Source organism: Oryctolagus cuniculus, chromosome 6, assembly GCF_964237555.1.
Source record: "Oryctolagus cuniculus chromosome 6, mOryCun1.1, whole genome shotgun sequence".
NCBI lineage: Eukaryota > Metazoa > Chordata > Mammalia > Lagomorpha > Leporidae > Oryctolagus > Oryctolagus cuniculus.
Window position 1 is genome coordinate 59,379,380 of NC_091437.1, and position 17,351 is coordinate 59,396,730.

At 54.0% G+C, this 17,351-nt stretch overlaps 1 protein-coding gene across 3 annotated transcripts in view; it reads left to right on the forward strand.

Annotated features, from left to right (window-relative positions):
• The first annotated feature begins 4,075 nt into the window (after window positions 1–4,075).
• The window catches only part of ERGIC1 (endoplasmic reticulum-golgi intermediate compartment 1), a 109,199-nt gene continuing 95,923 nt past the window's right edge, over window positions 4,076–17,351 (forward strand). Inside the window, exon 1 of one of the 3 annotated variants that reach the window (XM_051843621.2) lies at window positions 4,076–4,207. In XM_051843621.2, coding sequence (XP_051699581.1) covers window positions 4,188–4,207 — 20 coding nt within the window. In that variant the 5' untranslated portion in view covers window positions 4,076–4,187. The remainder of the gene's footprint in view (window positions 4,208–17,351) is intronic. The other 2 variants (XM_051843619.2, XM_008255393.4) reach the window with 2 other exon arrangements.

Consider the following 17,351-nt stretch of genomic DNA (forward strand, 5'->3'; position numbering starts at 1 on the left):
GGACCACCCAAGGCTGGCTATCACAGGGTTCTCGAAGAGTAACTGCCCTAAATCTCAGCTGTCATCCAGTGACTCCCTTGTTCAAAGCAATCCCGAGCATTCTAGCATGCTGTAGCGCAGATCTCATTTCCTTAAGTCCACCTCGTACTGTCTCCTGGGCAGGGAGATGGCCCATCTGGGACCGACAGCCTGCTCTGCTTGGAAGACCTCAGTAGTCGTCTTGGCAGTGACCTTTAGTGATATGTCCACTCCTCCAGCCCCAGCCCAGGCTAGGAAGGCCTGCTGCCCTGGGAGGTTGCTATGCTGCCTGCCACACACAGCTCCTGTGCCCCTCCCACACGTAGGGTCCGGATGGACGCTGGGATACCTTGGTGAGTACAGACACCGTCATTCCCTCAGGGAGCTTCCAATCAAGACAGAGAAGTAGGTACAGGCCGGTGGCCAATCATGGGATCACAAAGTGTGCCAAGTGCTTCAGAGCAAAGCTACATGGTGCCATCGGCTCAAGTGACAGGGAACTGGCCTGTTCCATATATAGCATTTGAGGAGTCAAGTAGTTAATTTAAGTAGGCTGAGCAGATGCAAGTATGCCTAAAAACCCAGAACAACAGTAGCTTCAATAAGTTGGATGTTCATCTCTCTCTCACGTGGAAGTCTGCAGAGGTGTTTGTCTGAGGACAGAGGTGGTGAACTCAGTGACAGGGACCCAGGCTCCTTCTCTCTTGTTGCTCTGCATGGCCTCTATCTCGTGATCCAGGACTGTGGCATCTGCATGCAGGCAGCCAAATGGACAAAGGAACACAGAGGGCAAAGAGTGTACCAGCTGTTTCTGAGGCCTCTACTACGTCAATGGCCAGCACCTGTCACACAGCCACACTTCGCTGCAAAGGAAGCTGGGAGATGCAACTTTCATTCTGTGCACACACACTCAGCCAAAAATCAGGTGCTCCATCCCCATGCAAAAGTAGCAACAATGGGAGCTGGCGCTATGGTGTAGTAGGCTAAGCCCCTCTCTATGGCACCAGCAGCCCTTATGGGTGCCAGTTCAAGTCCCAGCTGCTCCACTTCTGGTCCAGCTCTCTGTTATGGCCTGGGAAAACAGTAGAAGATGGCCCAAGTTCTTGGGCTCCTGCACCCACATGGGAGACCTGAAGGACGCTCCTGACTCCTGGCTTTGGATCGGCGCAGCTCCAGCCATTGTGGCCCTCTGGGGAGTGAACCAGCGGATGGAAGACCTTTCTTCCTGTCTCTCGCTGTCTGTCTATAATTCTACCTCTCAAATAAAATCTTAAAATTACAGCAACGAGGTACATGTTTGGCACAGTGGGTAAGATACCAGTTGGGACACCGGTGACTGGATTCAAGTCCTGACTCAGCCCCCAACTTCCAGCTTCCTGCCTATGTACACTCTAGGATGTAGCAACAGAGGGCTCAAGTAGTTGGTTGAGGTTAATGCCACCCATGTGGGAGACCCAGATAAAGTTCCTGGCTTCTGGCTTCAGGATGGCCCAGGCCTAGCTGTTGTGGGCATCTGGTGAGCAACCAGTGAATGGCAGCTCTGTCTATTTCCTTCTCTGTCTCTCTCCTTCTCAAAACAAAACAAAACAAAAAAACAGAAAAAAAAAATGCAACGATAGTCAACTCTTCATGGCACTTACTCTGTGCCGGACACTCGTTGTCTTTGGAGATCATGCTAAGTGCTCAGTAGGTCTGGGCAGGGGGTGAGAACCTATGCTATGATGCCCAAGCAGCTCGTCTGTGCACCCTGGGTTGGGAGGGTGGAATAGGGTCAGAAGTCCACCACTGCAAGACTTCCTTCTCACACCCCGCCAACAAGCAGCCCTCTGGGCCAGTGGCTGCTCAAGGCCTCTACCCTCTTCCTGCTTACCTGCTGTCTGGATGCTGTGCACACACCATCTCATCCTGTAACGGTCCTCCTCTGGTGACTACGCTAACCATTTCCATTTCACAGACAGGTAAGCACACCAGCGCTACACAAGCTGTGCACGTTCCTACAGAAGTAGGAAAACAAGGCGTTATCATAGGAACGGGCAGAGAGGGCAGCTTGGCCCTGCCTGACCTTGTCTTAAGAGGAACAGCACAAGCAGGAGGCCTGCTTAGCTCCTTGGCCTGGACCTGGGGCAGGACCTCTCACCACAGCCTGCCCTACTGCACTCCCCAACCTTGTCCAAAGACCTGACCGACTCGGGGGACCTGCAAGCCCTCCCTTTACCCCACAGCTCTGAGTTCAAACCCCAGCTCATGCACTGCGTGGCCCAGGGCAAACAGGCTCTATTCAATGGAGTACCCCTGTCCTTTGATTCTATGTGAAGGTGAAGGCAATGTCGGCACGCCAGCCCCCACCACGCATGATCAGTGCTGGATGTGGCCTGCAAGTGGGCTCCCGCACACATCTTCTCTTGGGACTCCACTGGCTGCTCCTCCCACCTCCCCACACGGGGCAGGCATGTGGCTGAGGGTTGGGCATGGTGGGGGACACTACACCTACACTGAATGAATGAACACTGAAGAGGAGCAAGCAAGGTGCCTGGGGATGGTGGGATCCTCCAGTCCCAGAGTCTCATTCATGATTTCAACATTCGGGGCTAGGCTTTTTTTGTTTGTTTGGTTTTGGTTTTTTTGACAGGCAGAGTCAGAGAGAGAGAGGGCGAGAGAGATAGAAAGGTCTTCCTTCCGTTGGTTGGTTCACACCCCCTCCCCCCTCCCAAATTACTGCTACAGCTGGTGCTGGGCCGTTCCGAAGCCAGGAGCCAGGTGTTTCTCCTGGTCTCCCATGGGGTGCAGGGCCCAAGCACTTGGGCCATCCTCCACTGCCTTCCCGGGCCACAGCAGAGAGCTGGCCTGGAAGAGGGGCAACCGGGACAGAATCCGGCACCCTGACTGGGACTAGAACCCGGTGTGCCGGCGCCGCAGGTGGAGGATTAGCTTAGTGAGCCGCAGCGCTGGCTAGGCCTCTTTTGCAAGTGGGTCAGGCACTTGTTGAGTAAGTGAATGAATGGTGAGGGAATACAGGAGGCCAGAGGGAAGGGGAAGCATTTGACCAGGCCATGTGTGCGCTCCGTGGGAAGGGTTTGGGTCCATGACCACTCCACCCAGACCCCACCTCAGCAAGGCACCGGGCTCCCCTCTTTACGGAGGAGAAAACTGCGCCCCTTTGCCTTCCTCCTGGAGGTGGGGTTCAAACCCAGTGTTGTCACAACCGTGAACCTTGGGAGAGTTCAAGGCTACATGTCTTTTGTGCGTCTGAACTACATTCCCTAACCCAGCAGAAAGCGAGGAAGTAGCTTTCTATTTCTGCTTTTGAGGAATAAACCAAGGCTCGAAAGCTGGGGTGACTCGCACAGTCCACCTGGGACGAAGTCACTGTGCAGTCGCCTGTCTGCCTCCCAGACACCCGTGCACGAGCTGGATAGCGTGGGCTCGGAGCAGGTGCTCAGCGAATACCCGCCGCAGCGAACCCGGGTGGCAGCAGCTACCAAGCCAAACACAAGAGCCGGGGGTGGCGGCACCCTTAGCAGGCGTCAGGCACTGCGCCAAGCCCGTCTTCCAACTCCCCCTGTGGAGTCCCGGGGACCCCCTCCTCCCTCCAGGCGGTGTCCTCCTCTTCGTGCGGATGTGGGCAGGGGCGGGGGGCTCGGAGAAGCCCGTGGACTTTCCCAGAGAGGCACAGCAAGGGTGGGGCTGCCCGACCTCCCCCCCTTCCCCTAGCAGGAGCCGTGCGTGGCTCAAACCTGGATCATCCCCCGTAATGCTCTTAGCTCAGGGCAACCGCTTCGCCAAGGCATACCCCGGGGCCCTGAGAACCAGGGGCACGCGCCCGAGTCCACGCACAGAGAACGTGCAGGACAGCAAAGCTGCGGCTTAAAGGAACCTCCGCATGGCACCGGCGGGCACCGAGCCCCTCCGCTGGCCGGCCCGCGGGCCCTTTGACCACGCGGCGGAAGGGGCGGACGGGCGGTGCGGCGTCCAATAGGCTGCGCAGTCCAATAGGCTGCGCAGGCGTCACTTCCTGGAGAGGGCGGGGCGGGGCGGGGCGGCTCTCGCCGGCGGGCGGGCGGCCGGCGGGGGCGGGGCGGCGCGGAGGCGTCGGCGGCGGGCTGGGACCCACGCGGCGCCGCGGCCCGCCTGGCCTGCAGCGCTCCCGGCCCGGCGGCGGCGGCGGCACGATGCCCTTTGACTTCAGGAGGTGAGTGTGGCGTCTGCCCGCGCTCTGCACGCCGCTGACCCCTGAGCCCTGCACGCTGAAGTGGGCCCCCGCCCCATGCATGCCTCGAAGGCCCGCGGGGACCCCCCAGCGTGTCCCTGCTGCCCGCGGAGCCAGCCAGAGCCAGAGGGGCCCCCGCCTAGGCCTGCGTGTGGCGGGGGACAAACCCACCCCCTTTCTTCCGCCCAGCCCCCTCTCCAGTCTGCCCGGACACCTTGCATCCGCCTGGACCCCCGAACTGAGAAATAGGACGACTCCCTCCCCCAGCTGGGAGTAGCTCAGCATCTTTTCCTTCGTGTTGCTGAACCTCCTTTAGTGGACCCCAGCTGACAGGTGGGGCTGGGGCGCCTCCAGGGAGCCCCCAGGAATCCACAGGGGTCTGCAGTCCCTTCCGGCCTGGCAACAGCTGGAAGGTTTTAGGTTTCCACAGCCTGGGGCCCTTCCAGGCTGGGCAGATCGGAAGGCCTGTTCCCCTAGGCCTGCCTCTGTGCTCTAGGTGTGGGGGCACCACGGTAAGGGGAGGAGGCCCAGGAGCCTGAGGCCTGGAGCGGGTTTGGCCTTAGCTTTCTGCAGCCCCACAATGGGTCCTTTGTGGGGTCTGCCTGTGTGCTGGGCCTGACCTTGCTTTCTGGAAGTCTGCTCTGGGAGGGGTCTCCCCCAGGTGGTTACCTAGAGGTGTGAACCCCAGGGGATGCCCTGGCCTCACGCAGGCACACTGACAGTGTCTGGCTGGGAAAACGGCAGGGCTTTGGCCAGAGGAGGAGCTGGGTTAGAACCCTGGCCGAAGGTTCTACGAAGCAGCTAACTCTGGCTCTGCCGCCTCTATGGTCAGCTTGGTATATTCTAGAAGTTAGGTGCAAAGACGCTAGCTCCAGCCTCACTCATCTGCAAGTGTCTGAGCCATCTCCGTTTGACCACCTGCAAATTGGCGTGAAAATAAGGCCCCTGCCTGCAAGGACTGAGTGCATGAGACACCTTTAGCAGGGTTTGCATGGCTTAGAGCTCAGAGGTAGGGCAGTGGTGGATGGGGGCTTCTCTGGAGAGGTTTCTCTCTGTCCCTAAGACAGATCCCAATGCCTAAGCCGCCCTTGCCTCCTGCCTATGAGATGTAGATGAAGTCAGCATAAAGTGATAGAGTACCCAGAAGAGAAAGGTCACTGGCCTGCAGGGACCCCCATGGCATGAGAGCAAGTTGGGGTTCACGGCCTGGAGGGGACACGAGCCTTGGGTCTCTTGACTGGCTGACGTGGTTTTCCAACCTGTCCCGGGTACTGATAACATCTGGCAAATATTTGCCAACTTTCTGCACCTTCCAGGCAGCCGTGAGGCTGGCATCAGGGTCCCCGAGACAAATGTCTTCGGTTTCCACCAGGGAGAGCCCCTATGATGGAATCCAGGTGTAGTCTTAATCCCACCAGGTAACTTCTGGGCCGTGAGAGCTGGAATTGGCACGTTGACTCCAGGTTCCACAGAGCCTCTGCTTCATCTAGGCTGGCGATAAAGATTCCTGTCCCCTCCTCAGTCTGCATGCGATTCAGAAAGTGCTGGTGGTTTGGGGCTTGTATAAATCACTGCTTTTGGTCATTATCTCATTATCTATGCTTTTGGTTTGTATCTCACCCCATCTTTCAGGGATAAGTTGGGGCTTCAGGGCTGAGGGTCTTGCCCTAGACCTCATGGATACAAGATGGGAAGGGTAGGCCAGGGTCCCCGGTCAAGCATAGTCCCCTAGCCTTGTGCTGATAAGTTGAAGGTTTGGGGTACAGGTGAGCTGAAGCAAGGAAAACAGGTGGTGCCAACTGCAGCCTTTGGCCTTGGAGGGGCCTGGCTGTGGACAGCCCTGTAGAAGGCCTTGATGGAAGTGGGGAAAGGGGCCAGGCCTGAGCAGCTGGCTGCCCTGGGGGCCCCTGGCCCTGCTTCAGGTTCTGAGTGCCCAGATGCCATCAGGCCCCAGCTAGATGAGGTGTTTGAATAAATTCCTCAAGGGCGTGGACTCCTGGAAGAATGGAGAAAATGTATTCAGCATTCTGTGTTTGCACCTTGGAGGTTGTGCCATTAGTTCCTGAAAACCTGCAATCTGTTAATTACAAGGCTCCAGGGCTTGGTTCTAAGGCAGATCCCACCATCCCCAGGCGCCTCGCTCCTCTTCACTGTTCATTCATTCATTCATTCAGTGTGGGTGGAGTGTCCCCCACCATGCCCAACCCTCAGCCGCATGCCTGCCCCGTGTGGGGAGGCAGCCAGTGGGATCCCAGAGTCCACTTGCAGGCCACATCTAGTACTGGTCACACATGGTGGGGGCTGGCATTGCCAGCATTGCCTGGTCATCTGATGGAGGGAAGCTTCACCTTCACGTGGAATCAAAGGACAGGGGTACTCCATTGAATAGAGCCTGTTTGCCCTGGGCCACGCAGTGCATGAGCTGGGGTTTGAACTCAGAGCTGTGGGGTAAAGGGAGGGCTTGCAGGTCCCCCAAGTCGGTCAGGTCTTTGGGCAATGTTGGGGAGTGCAGTAGGGCAGGCTGTGGTGAGAGGTCCTGCCCCAGGTCCAGGCCAAGGAGCTAAGCAGGCCTCCTGCTTGTGCTGTTCCTCTTAAGACAAGGTCAGGCAGGGCCAAGCTGCCCTCTGCCCGTTCCTATGATAACGCCTTGTTTTCCTACTTCTGTAGGAACGTGCACAGCTTGTGTAGCGCTGGTGTGCTTACCTGTCTGTGAAATGGAAATGGTTATCGTAGTCACTGAAGCAGGATTGCTGCGGATGTGTGTGTACAGCGTTCAGACAGCAGGTGCCCATTTTGGCCACTGTGTTCATTATTTGTATCATTTCTCTTAAGCACAAGTAATCTAACACTCTGTATAATTCCCTTGCTTATTATGCTTGTTCTCTGTCTGCCTCCCATTAGTACCTGAGCTCCCGAGGGCAAGAATTTTTACCTGGTGAATTCCAGGTTATAGTGCTAGCACCGTGATGGGTGCTTGAGCCAGACTCATCCCTCAGAAATGCCTCTTGAGGTTTGTCCAGGGAAGCCGGAGGCATAGCAAATGGATACACCAGTTCTTCCTGTCCTGGGCAGGTTGTCAGCCCTGAGTTCTCCCTCCTCTGACCTTGGATTTACTTTTTCTAAGTTGTTTGGTAGCTAGGAGGAGGTGGCAGAATTCAGAGGAAGGATCCTGGCCTTAAATGATAAACCATGTTTGCATTGCTCCTGTTACATGGTTTTATTATTAGCTGGACCTGTGCACTTGTGCGACTGGCCTCATGACCTAGATCCGTGGGCGTTGTACCCAGTTCCGGCTGGCCTGGGGCCAAGAGCACCTGCCACGTGTGTTCTGGAGGCCAGCCTAGGAGGGGGAAGGGCATGGGTAACAGCACTGGGCAGTTCCTGCATCCCAAGCCCAGTGGAGCCTGAGCTCTTTTTGGCTCAAGTTGAAACCACAAGCCCAGGGCTGCCCCTGGCCTGCCGTTGTCCAGCTGTGCCCTGGGACAGTTGATTTCCCCTACCACAGCCTCAGTTTCTTCATGTGAAGCAAGGGATGGTAACCCTCAGTCTCTGACCTGGTAGGGCAGCTGGCGGGCAGGGGAGATGTCCTGGTGGTGGAGGACCAGATACATAACCTGCAGAGCTTACTGAAGAGCTGTTAGGAAAAAGCAGCAGCGGAGCATGAAGCCAAGGGTGAACTGTGCTGAGCAGGTGACCCTGTAGGACTGCAGGGGGTGTTTGGTCATGACCGTGGGCCTGCTGCAGTGCCTTTGGGACGGCCCCCATCACCCCTCACTCTGACCTTCCAGGTAGTCTCTCCCCCTCCAGGAGACCCCAGATCTCCTCAAGACCCCCCAGGCGAGCTTTCCAAAGCATATATGATTTTTCTCATCTCCTGGTTTCGGCCTCCCAGTGGGTGTCCTTGCTCTGGGCTTCCTAGTGCATGTGTCTTTGCCTGCTAGGGCCCCTGCAGAGCCCTGTCGCCCCTCAGTCCCTGCACCCTGCTAAGCCTCAGCCACTGTAGGGAGCTCCACACACACAGTGAGCCCTCAGCAGAGAGCAACCAACCTGAATGCCTGTGTTCCTACTCTGCCTCTCTGCAGAGAAATCCAGGAAGCCAGCAAGACCCACTGTGCAACACGGTTAAGAAAATATAAATAGACCTGACAGGGCAAAAAGGAAATACTAAATTAGGCCACAGAGAAAATTATGTGGAAAGAGCCAGTGTTTTATGTTTGTTGAGCATTTATTAGTACCAGGCGTGATTGTAAGAATCTTACGTGTATGAGTGTTCTTCAAAAAGTGTGGGAAAACGGGGCAGGTGTTGGACATAGCAGTCAAGACCCTGTGGGACCCCTGGGTTTGAGTACTGGCTCAGCTTCTGATTCCAGCCTCCTGCCAGTGTGCAGGTGAATACCTCAAATACTTGGGTCCCTGCCACTTGGAGACCTGGATTGAGTTCCTAGGTTTGGCCTGGACCAGCTTTGTCTATTGGCAAGCAGTTAGGGAGAGAACTGATAGATGGGAACTTTCTCTCTCTCTTTCTGTCTGCCTTTCCAAATAAATAAATTTGTATTTCAAAATTTTAGAAGCTTGTAGAAAGATGTAATTAAAAGATAAATTCATTCTGGTGCAAAGAAATTTGACATCCATGTGGCATATTTTCATGCTTTATATGTTCCATGAACTTCTTGAAGACCCCTGCACATGAACTTATTTGATCCCATCGACGGCCCTGCAAGGGAGGTGCTCTTGTCCCACTTTATGATGAGGCCATCGAGGTGCTGCAGAGCTGGGAAGCCAGGCTGTGAGCAGGACGAGGGGGCTGGAAGGCTGCCTCGTGGCTCCGAAGCTTCCCCGTGCCCTATGGGCTCGTCTCTGGAGCTTTCCCTTTTCCTATTCACTAAATAAAGCTCTTCTAATTGGATTCATTGGCTTTCTTTTTGCTAATCCTTCCCTCAGCAGCATTCATTAAAGAAGCTTGGAGCCATCAACAGTTTTTTTTTTTTTTTTTTTTTTTTTTTTCTCACTAGCCTCATGTCTTACTAGACTCCTGATTCTGGAATTTTCTTTCCCTGAATAGCCCCACACCGGCTTATAGCATCTTACGCTAGCAGGGGTGGGAGGCTTTTTCTGCTAAGGGCCGTTTGGATATTTATAACAGGCCATACAACACGATCAGCTTAAAACATTAGCCTGCTATAGATTCTTCGACTTTCATGTCCCTCCTGCGGTTGCCTTTGCAAGGCCAGATGGAGTGATTTCGTGGGCCTGACGTAGCCCAAGGGCCCACGTTCCCCACCGATGCTCTAGAGGGCCCAGCATCTCCACACTGGCTGCTGGGTGCTCCTAGGCTTCGAGCTTATGTGTGCTTCTTGGCTCAACATGGAACGCCGTGGAAAATCACTTCCTAGGGCGGCGTGGATCCCTGACTGAAATTGAAGCGGCTCTTGGATCGGGGCTTTTGCTGGCCACGGATGGTTCCGTTGCACCCCCTTCCCAGTGTGTAGATCCTTTCCTGTTTCATGTTGGCCTCACTGCGGGGCGTTTTCCATCAGATGAGAGAAGCAGGGGGTGAGGAAGGCATTTGCAGTGAGGCTCACCCTGACTGTACCTGGGGATCCCTGGAGGAGTTTTAAAATCCCCAGGCTGCACCCAGGCCCCAGTAGTCAGGATGGGAGGGTGGGGCCCAGGCATCCGTGTTTTTGAGAGCTTCTTCCACCCCCTCCCCCATGTGATTGCAGTGCATAAGCAGGACTGAGAAGGATCGAGAGGGCCTACCCAGGCCAAGCAGGGCTGGTCTCATCAGGGACACCTTGGAGGGAGAGGCTGGGGGTGGAGTTGTGGTCTCACCCATCCTTCCTGCCTGGCCTCCTGCAAGTCTGTTTCTCCACCAGGAAAGTGGCTGATAAGGACCTTCCTTACCGTTCTATTAAGTCTCCCTGATCTGCAAAGAGGGGTCTCCTCCGCTGGCATCTGAGCAGGACGCAGGAGCTTGTGGGAGATGCACTGGCCCACCCGGAGTCTGAATGTGTACGTGAACCCGAGCCCCAGCTGACTCACACCCGTCACACCCATGTGAAAATTTATGAAGCCCTGCTCTGTGTGACTGACCCACCTTGGCATCTCCCAGTCCGACACCAGCTGCCTTACCAAAGGCTCTGAGAAGTCCTGCAGAGAAGCAACCAGCGTCACTCGGCTCAGCTCAGTTTTTGCCAGATAGGTAGCTTAGGGTGCTGTTTTTAGAGTGCCTGCTACTATTCCTCAGGACACAGTCTGAGGGGAAAAAAAGCCCTAATTGATCCTTTAAGGAAGTGGCAATTAGCCTAATTGTCTGTTGTCAACTTTAACATTTAGGTCTATTAACCTAATTACGTTGCTTGTACCAGCGAGAAAAGTACAAGGCAGAAAAAACAAAACCAAACCAACCCAGCACTGCTGTGTATTTGTTTTAAAAACTCTTGACCCGTGGACAAGGCAGGAGGAACTTGGCAATTCCCCAAGCTCCCGAGAGCCAGGGGAGACGTAGGGTGCCTTAGAAGCATCTCGTCCTCTGAGTGAGCATTAGCATTCCTGGTTTACATCCAAGGAGGTGGCCCCTCAGAAGCGCTGGGCCCCATGGCTGGTGCGCAGAGACCCCTGGGAGCCCAGCGCGTCTAGCAGTAGAATCTCCCTGCCCTTGAACACCGGCCTGCCCCCAGCACCTGCTGGGCAGCTCCGCTGGCGGGAAGCAAAATCCGCTTGCAGTCAGCTAACTGTTCTGTGTATCCAGAATCCGGAAACCCTGTTGGGGAGGCAAGGCTTGGCTGTCATTAAACTCGGGTATCGTCGCTGGCCCTGTGTGTGCTGTGTAGGGGCTGGTGTTGCAGTGACCTCTCCACAGCGTTCATTTTTTTCTTCTTCCCTGTGAATCTCTATGGAGGAGTGGACATAATACTAATGTGCTGATCACCTTAGTCCTGCATACCTGTTCCTAAGCTTGTAGTGTGTTGGACACAGTACTAGGAACCTCACTGGACCTGCAGGATAGATATGATGATTAGTGCTAGATTTCTGTTATTTTTGTAAAATTGACATGTGTGTGTAGTGTATGAACTTGAAGTCAGGTTTATCATCTCATCACCACTGTAATACAGACTCAGAATAGGTTTCCTGAAAGCTCTCCTGTGGGGCCGGCGCCTGTGACGTAGCCAGTAAAGCTGCTACCTACAACGCTCGCATCCCATATGGTTGCTGGTTGGAGTCCCAGGTGCTCTACTTTTTTTTTTTTTTAAAGAGTTATTTATTTGAAAGAGTTACAGAGAGGCAGAGACAGAGAGAGAGGTCTTCCTTCCATCCTCTGGTTTACTCCCCAGATGACCACAAAAGTCAGAGCTGCGCCGATCTGCAGGCAGGAGCCAGAAGCTTCTTCTGGGTTTCCCAAATGGGTGCAGGGGCCCAAGGACTTGGACCATCTTCTGCTGCTTTCCCAGGCCATAGCAGAGAGTTGGATCAGAAGTGGAGCAGCCTGCACTCGAACTGGTGCCCATGTGGGATGCCGACACTGCAGGTGGTGGCTTTACCAGCCGTGCCACAGCACCAGCCCCCAGCTGCTCCACTTTCAATTCAGCTCCCTGCTGATGGCCTGGGAAAGCAGTGGCAGATGGCTCAAGTGCTTGGGCCCCTGCAACCCAAGTAGCAGACCTGGAGGAAGCCACTGGTATTGGCCGGACCCAGCCCTGGTGTTTGCAGCCATCTGGGGTGTGAACCAGCAGGTGGAGGACCTCTGTAATTCTTTCAAATAAATAAATGTTTAAAAAAAAAAAAACTCATAGTCACACAATTCCATTGTTTTTAATGTGGTGAGAACATTTCACGTGAGTTAGCAAACTTTAAAAAATACTTTCTTTTAAAGACTTATTTATGGAGCTGGCGCTGTGGCGTAGCAGGTAAAGCCTCCACCTGCAGTACCAGCATCCTATATGGGCACTGGTTCGAGTCTCGGCTGTTCCACTTTCAATCTAGCTCTCTGCTATTGCCTGGGAAAGCAGTAGAAGATGGCCCAAGTCCTTGGGTCCCTGCACCCACATGGGAAACCTGGAAGAAACTCCTGGCTCCTGACTTTCGATTGGCACAGCTCCAGCCATTGCAGCCCACTGGGGAGTGAACCAGCAGATGGAAGACCTCTCTCTCTCTCTGCCTCTCCTTCTCTCTGTGTGTAACTTTCAAGTAAATAAATAAATAAATCTTAAAAAAAAAGACATTAATTATTTGAAAGGCAGAGGACATACACAAAGAAAAGGAGGGAGAGAGAGATCTTCCATCTGCTTGTTCATTCCCCAAATGGCCAGAGCCCCATCCAGACCTCCCACAAGAGTGGCAGGGGCCAACCACCTGGGCCATCTTCCACCACCTTCCTAGGCATAATGGCAGGGAACTGGATCAGAAGCTGTGCAGCCAGGGCTTGGATACGGTTATGCTGGAGTCACAACCAACTCCTTAGAAACTTGAAGTGCACCTTGTACAGTGTTGTAGGCACCTGTTGTCCAGCAGGTGTCTGAGTGAATTCCTCTTGCATGATGAACCTAACACCATAGAGCAGGAGCTCTCCATCCCCTTTCCCCAGCCCTGGCAGCCAGCCTGTGCTCTCTGCTTCCATGAGCTCTATCGTGCCGTATTTGCCCTTCTGTGACAAATTTCACATAGCACGATGTGAACCTCCAGGTTCATCCAGTTGTCACCAACGAAGGTATTTTTTTTTTTTTAAGGCTGAATGATGCTCCCGTGTGTGTGTGTGTGTATCTCACAGTCTCTTTACTCAGGTTTTGATTGGCATTGAGGCTGTTTCCGTATCTTGGCTATTGTGAATAATGTTGCAGTAAACACGGGAGTGCAAGCATCTCTTTGACGTCCTGTTTTCATTTCCTTTGTGCAGATACTCAGAAATGGGACTACTGTGTCTTGTGGTGGTTTTGTTTGTAGGTTTTTGAGGAACTGCACACCATTTTCCATAGTGACCGAATCAACAGTGCATAGAGCTGCGTCTCCACTTCCTTGCCAATGTTTGTTGTCTTTTGATCATCTAACAACAGTCTTCTTACAGGTGTGGGGCAGTGGCTCACTGATTTTGATCTGTATTATCCTGATTGTTAGTGATGTTAAGGATCCTTGGCCATTTATATATCTTGAGAAATGCCTGTTCAGGTTCTTTGCACATTAAAGCAAGTGATTTATTTTTATTTTATTTGTAAGGCAGAAATGCAGATACAGAGATCTTCCATCTACTGGTTCACTCCCCAAATGCCTGCAACAACCAGGGCTGGGTCAGGCCAAAGCCAGGAGCCCAGAACTTCATCTGGATCTCCCACAGGGACCAAGCACTTGGGCCATCACTTGCTTCCATCCAGGGTGCACATTAGCAGGAAGCTGGAATCGGAACCACAGTAGCTGGAACTTAAACTGGCACTCCGCTATGGGGCATCACAAGTAGTGGCTTCACTGCTGTCAAACCCCTGTGCCTCCTCACTGTGCACACTTTACTTGAGTTATTTGGGTTTCTTTTCTTGCTATTGAGGGAGTTCCTTACATATTTTGGATGTTAACACCTGGTCAGATACATGGGCTGCACATTTTCTCTTCCATTCTATAGATTACCTTTTCACTCTGCTAATTGTTTGCTTCGTTAATTCAGTTTTAAATTTGGAAGCCCAGGCACGCAACCTGCTCATGGCACTGTCCTGCCTCCCTGACTGCTTGTCCTTGTCCATTTCATGATTCCGTGCTACATCTTCCTCCTGCATTCATGCCAGGAGCACCAATGTATAGCATTGAACCAGAATATTCTCTGAGAACTTTGGGCTCCCTGGTGTTACTGTTTTGGTGTTTTGCTGCGTCCGTTCCTGGTGTGCACACAGCGTCTTACAGTTTTCGGGGCAAAGTTCCGCATGGTAGTCTGACCTTGTCACTCTCGGAGTGTCCTTCTCCAGCACCATCTCTCCGAGGACTGGCTCTGAGCTCCCTGGGGGAGCACCATCAAGCATCCTTGGGGTGGACCTTCCTGTAAGGCTTACTGCACAGCCCTCTGGATTTGCACCCTGTCCTCACTGTTCACTAGCTGTGGGACCCTGGGCAAGACGCTTTACCGCTACCAGCTTCAGTTTTCCTCATCTGCAAGTGGGGGTGCTCACTCTCCCATATCAGGGTGCATTGAGCTCTTGTGGAGTAAAAGATGAGTGTGCCGGAAAATGGGAGCCTGTTTCCTTCCTCCTGGCCTTGCCCGGCAACACGGTCCTTGCATGCCTCGCTGGGCCCTGGTGGACCTCAGCAGGAGGCCGGTGGGTGTGGTAAAACCAGGAGCCCTTGGGTTTCAGGGCCAGAGAGGCACTCAGGTGAGCAGTTAGACCTGGAGTGTGGAGGTAGTCACCAGATACCAGTGCATTCATCTGTGGCGAGAGAGAATGCAGTCCAGTTGTCACACCCCCAGGTGCCCTGTGCTGGGGACCTCCGTGAGCAGTTTGGCCAGGTGCAGGCTGTAGCCAGCTGGAGAGTGATGCTTTATTGGGAAGTGCAACTTTGTCACTTGTTGCCCTGCAGGCACTCTCATTTTTTAAGAGGTGGTGAAAGCCTCCTAAATGGTATGGAAATGGCTGGCGGCTGACTCCAGTTTTATTTTGGTTACACATGGTGTTGAACCACACCCCCACTCTGAGGGCTGCTGGCGGCCTGTGGCTGGTGGTGTGCAGCCTCTGTGTCACCACTACCAGTGGGCCACAAACACTCACCAGGTGGACAGGACTCCAAGCAGAGGCCCTGGAGCCTTGGAAAGTGGCCCCTAGTGGGCATGGAGTTGGGGCTGGTGAGACCCAGAGGTTGACCAGTGCAGGCAGGAGCGGCCTCGGGCAGGGCCTTATCTCATGCTGGCTGGCTTGGCCCAAGGGGCCAGACTACTCAAGTGCCAGGCTCATGGCTTTTCTTGGATTTCCTCAGTTCATCATCAGGTAGGAGCCATTTAGTATTCCCCTTTGAAGAATGCTGGGGTGCATGGAGGGGACAGGGCTTGGCCCAAGTCCCACAGACAGCAGGTGACGAAGCTAAGACTTGAGTGCGTCTCTGTGGTGCCGGTGCTGGCTTTCTTAACCCACAGTTTCGTGCTGGGAGGGGAGTGTTATCACCTTACTTTTGTTGTGGCCACTCCGGGTTACCCCCAAAGTCAGCCGTCATCTGCTTAGCTGTGTTTATTGTTGGTTGCCATGGAAACCTTGGGCGGGCCTCTGGGTCCTGGAGAAGAGGCTGGGCCTGGTGACTGTTTCTTGTCACTGTGAGCATCTGTGGCAGGAAATGCTTAGCCGCTGCCGGGGTGATGTTGTGGGGCACCAGGGAGACGGGTGCAGCACTTCTGTAATGGGCAGGAGGGGTGGCCATACTGCCCGAGAGGGCTCTGGCCAGTCCCCTGGGCCCCTTCAGCAGGCCAGGAGCAGAGAGGTGGTGGAGTCTTTTGTTGGCTGAACAGGCCTGCGTGTACTGTTGTTCTAGAAGCCGGGGATACAGCCCTGAGCCAGGCAAGCCCTGCCCCCCCCCCCAACCTCTCAGGACTTAGACCTTGGTCCTGGTAGTTTGCTTCTTGGTTTTTAGAAAATAAGTGAACTTTGACTTTGAAGCAGCGTTGGCTTTATGGCGCAGTCAGAAAGGCAATCCTGAGAGTTCCTGTTTGCCGTCCTGAGGCCCTCATCTCCCTGGGGCCTTTGCTGCCCTTGGCGTGGGACTGCTGAGAAAACTCCATGCTTGCTTAGAATCACACTGCTTCTTACCGCTGGCCTCCACCCAGGAAGCCCCGTGCGCCCAGCGGTCACATCTCCCCAGTCCAGCTGTTGGAAACCATTCTCAGGCCTGCTTGTTTGGCATGGTCTCGGCCGTCCCTAGGAGGGCGTCCCCCAGTCTGGACCCCTCTGATGATTCCCCACGAGTGGCCTGGGCGGGGGGTTTGGGGAAGCGTGTGCTGCCAGGACGCCCTCGTGGACTCGCTGGTGATACTGATGTGGCGCACTTGGGTACGGCTGTGGACGGCGCCTCACTTGCACCTGCGGTCTTTGTCTCCCCTGCTCACGGTGAACTGGCCCCGCCAGAGGGAGGACCAGCACCGCAGCCCCTTGTGCATCCCCATGTGACCTAACAATGCCTCCTTCTACCCGCTTGGGCTGGACCCACGACAGTGGGCACCTGAGAATCCTTCAGAGCCTTTCAGTGGGTGGGAGAGGGAGCTCCTAAGGGGCTGGGCTGCTATTGTGTGGTTTATAGGAGGCCCTATCATGGCTCAGAGGGGAAGGAGGCAGAGCTGACCCACAGCCAATGCATCCCCTTACTCCAATGCAACCCCCCTACTCCACAGTCTTCCCTTTACGTCCTGTGCTCTTTGTGGACAACAGTACAGAGGGCTGTGGGAACCATGACATAAGAAAGACTGGGAAAGGGTGAGGGGTGTCTCTCCCGGTTTAAGAAGTGTTTGTAGGGGGAGGCTGATGATGGGACTTGTCCCAGAGATTTTTTTTTTTTTAAGATTTTATTTATTTATTTATTTGAAAAGCAGATTTGGAGAAAGAGAGAGGAGAGAGAGTTGCAGACAGATCTTCCAGCTTCTCATTCACTCCTCAAATGGCCGCAATGGCTGGAGCTGGGCCAATCTGAAACTAGGAGCCAGGGGCTTCTTCTGGGTCTCCCAGATGGGTGCAGGGGCCCAAGCACTTGGGCCGTCTTCTACTGCTTTCCCAGGTGCATTAACAAGAAGCTGAATTGGAAGTGGAGGAGCCAAGACTTGAACCAGTGTTCTTACAGGATGCTGCATCGTAAGCAGCAGCTTCAGCCGGTCCGCCGCAGGGTGGCCCCTCATCTGTTTTTTATGGTCTTCAGTGTCCAGGTCTTCCCCCTTCTTGCTTAAATGCACTCTTATTTATTTCCTTTGTTGATGCTATCATAAATAAGATCGCGTCCTTGGTTTCTTTTCCACCTCAGTCGTTACTTGTGTATAGCAATGCTGTAGATGTTGGCTGTTTTCTTTCCTACGACTGTACTGAATTCATTTATTAGCTCTCACAGGTTTTTGATGATGTTGTCATGAGAAGAGCAAGAACTTCACTTCTTCCCTTCTGATTTGGATGCCGTTTATTGCTTCTTG